The 10,284-nt window shown below is 46.0% G+C and overlaps 1 protein-coding gene across 2 annotated transcripts in view; it reads left to right on the forward strand.

Annotated features, from left to right (window-relative positions):
- Positions 1-9,538, forward strand: part of LOC115124220 (HBS1-like protein) — a 94,368-nt gene extending 84,830 nt beyond the window's left edge. For both annotated transcript variants that reach the window (XM_065008546.1, XM_065008547.1), the window contains 5 exons: positions 425-515; positions 4,547-4,655; positions 4,794-4,894; positions 8,631-8,775; positions 9,228-9,538. In XM_065008546.1, coding sequence (XP_064864618.1) covers positions 425-515; positions 4,547-4,655; positions 4,794-4,894; positions 8,631-8,775; positions 9,228-9,239 — 458 coding nt within the window. In that variant the 3' untranslated portion in view covers positions 9,240-9,538. The remainder of the gene's footprint in view (positions 1-424; positions 516-4,546; positions 4,656-4,793; positions 4,895-8,630; positions 8,776-9,227) is intronic.
- The last annotated feature ends 746 nt before the right edge of the window (positions 9,539-10,284 follow it).

A 10,284-nucleotide genomic window follows, 5' to 3' on the forward strand; every position in this document is an offset into this window, starting at 1 on the left:
TCCCTCTCTGTCTCTCTCTGTCTCTCTCCCCCTCTCTCTCCCTCTCTCGCTCTCTCTCTCTCCCTCTCTGTGTCTCTCTCTCTCTCCCTCTCTGTCTCTCGCTCTCTCTCTCCCCCTCTCTCTCCCCCTCTCTCTCCCTCTCTCGCTCTCTCTCTCTCCCTCTCTCTCTCTCTCTCTCTCTCCCTCTCTGTCTCTCTCTGTCTCTCTCTCTCTCTCTCTCTCTCTCTCTCTCTCTCTCTCTCTCCCTCTCTGTCTCTCTCTCTCTCTCCCTCTCTGTGTCTCTCTCTCTCTCCCTCTCTGTGTCTCTCTCTCTCTCCCTCTCTGTGTCTCTCTCTCTCTCCCTCTCTGTCTCTCTCTCTCTCTCCCTCTCTGTCTCTCTCTGTCTCTCTCCCTATCTGTCTGTCTCTGTATTGTCTCTGTGTAGGCATCTCTCTCCACGATGATCCTCTGGACTGGGCAGCAGCAGGAGATCATGTTAGTCTGACCGTCACTGGCATGGACATCATCAAGATTAAGTTAGTATATAACCTCTAACCCCTAACCTCTAACCCCTAACCCAAACCCACTGGCATGGACATCATCAAGATTAAGTTAGTATATAACCTCTAACCCCTAACCTCTAACCCCTAACCCCTAACCCACTGGCATGGACATCATCAAGATTAAGTTAGTATATAACCCCTAACCTCTAACCCCTAACCTCTAACCCCTAACCCAAACCCACTGGCATGGACATCATCAAGATTAAGTTAGTATATAACCTCTAACCCCTAACCTCTAACCCCTAACCTCTAACCCCTAACCCAAACCCACTGGCATGGACATCATCAAGATTAAGTTAGTATATAACCTAACCTCTAACCCCTAACCCAAACCCACTGGCATGGACATCATCAAGATTAAGTTAGTATATAACCTAACCTCTAACCCAAACCCACTGGCATGGACATCATCAAGATTAAGTTAGTATATAACCTAACCTCTAACCCCTAACCCAAACCCACTGGCATGGACATCATCAAGATTAAGTTAGTATATAACCTAACCTCTAACCCCTAACCCAAACCCACTGGCATGGACATCATCAAGATTAAGTTAGTATATAACCTAACCTCTAACCCCTAACCCCTAACCCAAACCCACTGGCATGGACATCATCAAGATCAAGTATAGAACCTAACCTCTAACCCCTAACCCAAACCCACTGGCATGGACATCATCAAGATCAAGTATAGAACCTAACCTCTAACCCCTAACCCAAACCCACTGGCATGGACAGCATCAAGATCAAGTATAGAACCTAACCCCTAACCCAAACCCACTGGCATGGACATCATCAAGATCAAGTATAGAACCTAACCCCTAACCCCTAACCCAAACCCACTGGCATGGACATCATCAAGATTAAGTATAGAACCTAACCCCTAACCTCTAACCCCTAACCCAAACCCACTGGCATGGACAGCATCTAGATCAAGTATAGAACCTAACCCCTAACCTCTAACATAGATATACATATATATATATATACTGCTCAAAAAAATAAAGGGAACACTAAAATAACATCCTAGATCTGAATGAATGAAATATTCTTATTAAATACTTTTTTCTTTACATAGTTGAATGTGCTGACAACAAAATCACACAGAAATGATCAATGGAAATCAAATGTATCAACCCATGGAGGTCTGGATTTGGAGTCACACTCAAAATTAAAGTGGAAAACCACACTACAGGCTGATCCAACTTTGATGTAATGTCCTTAAAACAAGTCAAAATGAGGCTCAGTAGTGTGTGTGGCCTCCTCGTGCCTGTATGACCTCCCTACAACGCCTGGGCATGCTCCTGATGAGGTGGGGGATGGTCTCCTTAGGGATCTCCTCCCAGACCAGGACTAAAGCATCCGCCAACTCCTGGACAGTCTGTGGTGCAACGTGGCGTTGGTGGATGGAGCGAGACATGATGTCCCAGATGTGCTCAATTGGATTCAGGTCTGGGGAACGGGCGGGCCAGTCCATAGCATCAATGCCTTCCTCTTGCAGGAACTGATGACACACTCCAGCCACATGAGTTCTAGCATTGTCTTGCATTAGGAGGAACCCAGGGCCAACCGCACCAGCATATGGTCTCACAAGGGGTCTGAGGATCTCATCTCAGTACCTACTGGCAGTCAGGCTACCTCTGGCGAGCACATGGAGGGCTGTGCGGCCCCCCCCAAAGAAATGCCACCCCACACCATGACTGACCCACCGCCAAACCGGTCATGCTGGAGGATGTTGCAGGCAGCAGAACGTTCTCCACGGCGTCTCCAGACTCTGTCACGTCTGTCACACGTGCTCAGTGTGAACCTGCTTTCATCTGTGAAGAGCACAGGGCGCCAGTGGCGAATTTGCCAATCTTGGTGTTCTCTGGCAAATGCCAAACGTTCTGCACGGTGTTGGGCTGTAAGCACAACCCTCACCTGTGGACGTCGGGCCCTCATACCACCCTCATGGAGTCTGTTTCTGACCATTTGAGCAGACACATGCACATTTGTGGCCTGCTGGAGGTCATTTTGCAGGGCTCTGGCAGTGCTCCTCCTTGCACAAAGGCGGAGGTAGCGGTCCTGCTGCTGGGTTGTTGCCCTCCTACGGCCTCCTCCACGTCTCCTGATGTACTGGCCTGTCTCCTGGTAGCGCCTCCATGCTCTGGACACTACGCTGACAGACACAGCAAATCTTGCCACAGCTCGCATTGATGTGCCATCCTGGATGAGCTGCACTACCTGAGCCACTTGTGTGGGTTGTAGACTCCGTCTCATGCTACCACTAGAGTGAAAGCACTGCCAGCATTCAAAAGTGACCAAAACATCAGCCAGGAAGCATAGGAACTGAGAAGTGGTCTGTGGTCACCACCTGCAGAACCACTCCTTTATTGGGGGTGTCTTGCTAATTGCCTATCATTTCCACCTGTTGTCTATTCCATTTGCACAACAGCGTGTGAAATTTATTGTCAATCAGTGTTGCTTCCTAAGTGGACAGTTTGATTTCACAGAAGTGTGATTGACTTGGAGTTACATTGTGTTGTTTAAGTGTTCCCTTTATTTTTTTGAGCAGTGTATATAACATAAACGCTAACCTTAACACGTGACCTCTAACCTTAACACGTGACCTCTAACCTTAAAACGTGACCTCTAACCTTAACACGTGACCTCTAACCTTCACACGTGACCTCTAACCTTCACACGTGACCTCTAACCTTAACACGTGACCTCTAACCCACTGGCATGGGCAGCATCTAGATTAAGTATAGAACCTAAACCTTAACCTCTAACCCTGCCCCACTGGTCATCATCAAGATCAAGTGAGTATACAGCCCTAATCTCTAACCTCTAATCAGATCAAGTGAGTATACAGCCCTAATCTCTAACCTCTAATCAGATCAAGTGAGTATACAGCCCTAATCTCTAACCTCTAATCAGATCAAGTGAGTATACAGCCCTAACCTCTAACCCCTAACCTCTAACCTCTAATCAGATCAAGTGAGTATACAGCCCTAATCTCTAACCCCTAACCTCTAATCAGATCAAGTGAGTATACAGCCCTAATCTCTAACCTCTAATCAGATCAAGTGAGTATACAGCCCTAACCTCTAACCCCTAACCTCTAACCCCTAATCAGTGAAATGATAATAATTGTTCTCTGTGTGTTTCTATCCCTGTAATGTTTGATCTGCGTGGCTGTATGGACTCTACAAGGTGTTGAAAGCGTTCCACAGGGATGCTGGCCCAAGTTGACTCTAATGCTTCCCACAGTTGTGTCTAGTTGGCTGAATGTCCTTTGGGTGGTGGATCATTCTTGATCACACACAGAGAAACTGTTGAGTGTGAAAAACCCAGCAGCGTTGCAGTTCTTGACACAAACCAGTGTGCCTGGCACCTACCACCATACACAGTTCAAAGACACTTAAATATTTAGTCTTGACCTTTCACCCTCTGAATGACACAGACACAATCCATGTCTCAAGGCTTAAAAATAATTATTGAAACTGTCTCCTCCCCTTCATCTACATGTCTCCTCCCCTTCATCTACACGTCTCCTCCCCTTCATCTACATGTCTCCTCCCCTTCATCTACACGTCTCCTCCCCTTCATCTACACGTCTCCTCCCCTTCATCTACACGTCTCCTCCCCTTCATCTACACTCTCCTCCCCTTCATCTACACGTCTCCTCCCCTTCATCTACACGTCTCCTCCCCTTCATCTACACGGCTCCTCCCCTTCATCTACACGTCTCCACGTCTCCTCCCCTTCATCTACACGTCTCCTCCCCTTCATCTACACGTCTCCTCCCCTTCATCTACATGTCTCCTCCCCTTCATCTACATGTCTCCTCCCCTTCATCTACATGTCTCCTCCCCTTCATCTACACTGATTGAAGTGGATTTAACAAGTGACATCAATAAGGGATCATAGCATTCACCTGGATTCACCTGGTCTGGTAATGTCATGGAAAGAGCAGCTGTTCTTAATGTTTTGTCCACTCAGTGTCTATAATCTCTCCTCCAGTGTGGGCTGTGTGTTCTGTGACATTAAGGAGCCAATCAGAGCGTGTTCCCGCTTCAGGGCCAGAGTCCTGCTCTTCAACATAGAGGTCCCCATCACGCAGGGCTTCCCCGTGAGTACACACACAATCTGTGTTCCATGGGTGGTTCTAAGTAGATTTAAGAATATTGTCTGTGTGTGAAGTGTGTGGTTCTAAGTGTGTGGTTCAGTGTGTGAAGTGTGTGGTTCTAAGTGTGTGTTCTGTGCGTAGGTTGTGTTGCACTACCAGACGATCAGTGAACCGGCCACCATTAGGAAGCTGGTCAGCGTTCTGCACAAGAGCAGCGGAGAGGTGCTCAAGAAGAAACCCAAGTGAGTATCAAGGTGAAGTCTTCATAGATGATGAAGCTGCTTCATTCTGAGGGACCATAGAAGAAGAGAAGTTTTGGCCTCGCTTATCACGCGGTTTTGTTGCTGAGGAAATCGGCCCGATATCCCTACGTCTGATTCTACCTTTTTATGTCAATGCAGTTCTGTAGTCTCAGGATCAAGGATCAACTCTCCCGAAATATGTCTTCAATGTTGTGATACGACAGGTTAGCCTAGTGGTTAGAGTGGAGTGGTGGTAGGTAGCCTAGTGGTTAGAGTGGAGGGGTGGCAGGGTAGCCTAGTGGTTAGAGTGGAGGGGCGGCAGGTAGCCTAGTGGTTAGAGTGGAGGGGTTGTAGGGTAGCCTAGTGGTTAGAGTGGAGGGGCGGCAGGTAGCCTAGTGGTTAGAGTGTAGGGGTGGTAGGGTAGCCTAGTGGTTAGAGTGTAGAGGCGGTAGGTAGCCTAGTGGTTAGAGTGGAGGGGCGGCAGGGTAGCCTAGTGGTTAGAGTGTAGAGGCGGTAGGGTAGCCTAGTGGTTAGAGTGTAGAGGCGGTAGGGTAGCCTAGTGGTTAGAGTGGAGGGGTGGTAGGTAGCCTAGTGGTTAGAGTGGAGGGGTGGTAGGTAGCCTAGTGGTTAGAGTGGAGGGGCGGCAGGGTAGCCTAGTGGTTAGAGTGTAGAGGCGGTAGGGTAGCCTAGTGGTTAGAGTGTAGAGGCGGTAGGGTAGCCTAGTGGTTAGAGTGGAGGGGCGGTAGGGTAGCCTAGTGGTTAGAGTGGAGGGGCGGCAGGTAGCCTAGTGGTTAGAGTGGAGTGGTGGCAGGGTAGCCTAGTGGTTAGAGTGGAGGGGCGGTAGGGTAGCCTAGTGGTTAGAGTGGAGGGGCGGCAGGGTAGCCTAGTGGTTAGAGTGGAGGGGCGGCAGGGTAGCCTAGTGGTTAGAGTGGAGGGGCGGCAGGGTAGCCTAGTGGTTAGAGTGTTGGACTAGTAACCGGAAGGTTGCAAGTTCAAATCCCCGGGCTGACAAGGTACAAAATCTGTCATTCTGCCCCTGAACAAGGCAGTTAACCCACTGTTCCTAGGCCGTCACTGAAAATAAGAATTTGTTCTTAACTGACTTGCCTAGTTAAATAAAGGTAAAATAAAATTTTAAAAATGCAGTAAACATTGCACTAACATTGTGTATTTGGTTGGGTTGTAAACGGGAACATGTATTCGTACCGAACTGTTCGGTACAGGGACCTCGGTTCCTCACTGTGGAACCCGAATGAATTCCTTAAATAGATATTTATCAAATGAAAACACAATGCCTACAGGCTACAGCCGAAGCTACATACTGAGCTGAAAATGTTTCAGACTCTTCTGTTAAAACAACTAGAGCCTACGTACCCGTTATAGAGATTCTTAATTGGCACATTTCAAACTGTCCTTTTGTGAGGGAACTAGTTCTGTACAATGGTGGGGTCAATTAAACCAGAATCTGAGGATCCATTGTTATAATCTGTAGTTTGGGAACATGTTGGGTTCACAGTAGAGATGGACAAGAGCGGTGGATAAGACGTGGTATGTCGTCGCTCAACGAGAATAGCAGCTGCCATCACTTCATCACCCCAGTATATCGACGAAAACACACAGAAACAACACAACCGTACCTTGGCAGCTGATTCTGACCGGGCCAAAGAAGGAGAGATAGTAAAAAAAGAAAAACAAAGCAACGTATCTGTCTTGTTTATAGCCGCGGGTATGCTCCCATTCTCAGTGGTTGAGGATAGTTTAGGTTTTCAGCGCCTCGTCCAATTTCTCGAGCCACGTTGCGAAATCTGGAACCCATTTCAGTAAACAGGTAGTACCCGATCAGTGCATTCGGAAAGTATTCAGACCCCTCTCATCAATCTACACACAATGCCTCATAATGATTAATCGAAAAAACAGGTTTTTACAAGATTTAGCAAATTTATTTAAAAAAAAAAAATCATATCAGCTTATTTAGATTTACATCAGTATTCATTATTCAGACCTTTTGCTATGAGACTCAAAATTGAACTCGGGTGCATCCTGTTTCCGTTGATCATCCTTGAGATGTTTCTACAACTTGACTGGAGTCCACCGGTGGTAAATTCAGTTGATTGGACATGATTTGGAAAGGCACACACCTGTCTATATTAGGTCCCACAGTTGACAGTGCATGTCAGAGCAAAAACCAAGCTATGAGGTCGAAGGAATTGTCTGTAGAGCTCCAAGACATGATTGTGTGGAGGCGCATATCTGGGGAAGGGTACCAAAAAATTTCTTTATCATTGAAGGTCCCAAAGAACACAGTGGCCTCCATCATTCTTAAATGGAAGACGTTTGGAACCACCGAGACTCTTCCTAGAGCTGGCCGCCGGCCAAACTGAACAATCGGGGGAGAAGGGCCTTGGTCAGGGAGGTGACCGATGGTCACTCTGACAGAGCTCCGGAGTTCCTCTGTGGAGATGGGAGAACCTTCCAGATGGACAACCCATCTCTGCAGCACTCCACCAATCAGGCCTTTATGGTAGAGTGGCCAAAAAGAAGCCACTCCTCAGTAAAAGGCACACGACAGCCCTCTTGGAGTTTGCCAAAAAGGCACCTAAAGGACTCTCCGACCATGAGAAACAAGAGTCTCTGGTCTGATGAAACCAAGATTGAACTCTTTGGCCTGAATGCCAAGTGTCACGTCTGGAGGAAACCTGGCACCATCTCTACGGTGAAGCATGGTGGTGGCAGCATCATACTGTGGGGATGTTTTTCAGCAACTGTGGGACTAGTCAGGATCGAGGGAAAGATGCTTTCAAACACAAATTCAACCTCAAAGACCAGGGAGGTTTTCCAGGTTTGCCTCACAAAGCAGGGCAGCTATTGGTGAAAGAGTGAAAAGAAGGAAGCCTGTACAGAATAAAAAAATATTCCAAAACATACATCCTGTTTGCAACAAGGCACTAAATTAATACTGAAAAAAATGTGGCAAAGCAATTCACTTTTTGTCCGGGAATACAAAGTATGTTTTGGACAAAATTCAATAGAACACATTACTGAGTACAACTCTTCATATTTTCAAGCATAGTGATGGCTGCATCATGTTATGGGTATGTGTGTGATTGTTTAAGGACGTTAGTTTTTCAGGATAAAAAATAAACAGAATGGCGCTAAGCACAGGCAAAATCCTGGTTCAGTCTGCTTTCCAAAAGACACTGGGAGATGAATTGAATCTATTTCAATGGCCCTCCAACTGGTAGTACTAGTGGGGAAAACATGAGCTCCCATCATCCTTGAGCTTCTTCTACATGGTGACCTCTGTGACCTACTAAGGTAATGGCCTCTATAACAGCCGTTGAAAACATTTATAAAAAGCAATCCTCTTTTTTGAACGTAATAATTTGCCGTACTTTTAGTTGTAGCTTGTTGGCCATTAGTCAATCTGCGTTTCTCAAAGAGTTCAAATCACATGAATGCTGGTAGTTACGACTTCAAAACGGGTGAATTCCCACCTCCCACATGGTTACGAACGCAGCACCCGAGTGGAAACTTGACCCAACTTAACAATCCTGTCACAACAGACAATGCCAGGAACATTGTAATTTTCCCGATGTACCAAAGCCGATCCGTGACCCCCCAAAACTACCCCACAAAACGTCAATACGTACCGAATCATGGGTTTGGTGAACCGTTACACCCTTAGTGTTGGGAAAGAATGTGAATGTTGTATAAATGTTTATTTAATGTTGTGTAGGTGTCTGGGTAAGGGTATGAACGCGATGGTGGAGATCCAGACCCAGAGGCCCGTGGCGTTGGAGCTCTATAAGGACTTCAAGGAGCTGGGACGCTTCATGCTGAGATATGTAGGGTCAACCATCGCTGCCGGGGTCGTCACCGAGGTAACCAGGCTCCGGCCTTCTCCTCTTCCTACCTGAGGAAAATATATCTACATTGTAGGCTTTTGTCTCAAACGGGAACCTATTCCCTATATAGGGAATAGGGCTCTGGTCTAAAGTAGTGCACTATATAGGGAATAGGGCTCTGGTCTAAAGTAGTGTACTATATAGGGAATAGGGTCCTGGTCTAAAGTAGTGCACTATATAGGGAATAGGGCTCTGGTCTAAAGTAGTGTACTATATAGGGAATAGGGCTCTGGTATAAAGTAGTGCACTACATAGGGAATAGGGCCCCATTTGGGATAGAACCCTAATGTTCTATCTGAGCAGACAGAACAGACCAAACCTGCTGGAGTTACAGGCAGTTCACCTGCCTGTTGTGAAGGATATGGTTTCCGTAAACTTTAGAGTTCAAGATTTTAACCTAGTCTTGGTTTTGTGTATTTTCTCTGCAGATCAAAGAATGACGAGCTGGATCAAGTCAGAACTGGACCCAGAGACTGCATGACCGACGGCTAGCTGCAGACTGACAGACAGACAGACAGACAGACAGACAGACAGACAGACAGACAGACAGACAGACAGACAGACAGACAAACAGACAAAGTGCAATTCCTTCAGAGATTGACAGAAGTGTCATTCACAGACTGAGTGTTCACATCCATCCCTCTATCTATCTATCCATCCCTCTATCTATCCATCCATCCAGTGCAGAAGTTACCGAACAAGATGAAGTAAACGATGAACCAATAAAAGGTCAATTCCAGCTGGGTTTTTTTTATCTCGATGTCAAATCATTTCTGGGTAACAATTAAGTATCTTACTTTGATTTGTTTTTCAATTAAAATGGTCAACAACAACAAAAACAAACATTTGCTTCATAGCAAATAGTAATTTCTCAAGCAACAACTGTCTGGAAGTCGTGTGAGTGGGGAGGGGGAAACTGAAAAATAGCTGTTATTGGCAGAGAGGTTTGGAACTCTTTCTTATTGGTCTATTAACTAATTTACCCAAAACTCTTGTCCTACCAAAACGGTCAGAATTTTCAGGTAGTCTTTTCAAACTGCTCTTTTCACAGTGTTATTCTAACCTCATGGTATATAAATACTGTATATATTAAACACAGGAACATCGTGTTTTTGACTGCAGAGGGCCTAGGGCTGATGGTCATGAAATGTTGTCAGCCGGTTATTGACAAGGAAATAACTGCCGGTCTCACGGTAATTGACCGTTAATTAACATAAACACATTTAGCATCTTCTGGCTTCCACACACAGCCAACAAGACACCGATGCAGACCTTTGGTACATCTACATTTTAAAAAGTCTTAATAAATCCATGTAATATATTCTACACCATCACGATAAATCCATGTAATATAGTCTACACCATCACAATAAATCCATGTAATATAGTCTACACCATCACAATAAATCCATGTAATATAGTCTACCTACACCATCACAATAAATCCATGTAATATAGTCTACCTACACCATCACAATAAATCCA

Source organism: Oncorhynchus nerka, linkage group LG24 (genome assembly GCF_034236695.1).
Source record: "Oncorhynchus nerka isolate Pitt River linkage group LG24, Oner_Uvic_2.0, whole genome shotgun sequence".
Taxonomy (NCBI): Eukaryota; Metazoa; Chordata; class Actinopteri; order Salmoniformes; family Salmonidae; genus Oncorhynchus; species Oncorhynchus nerka.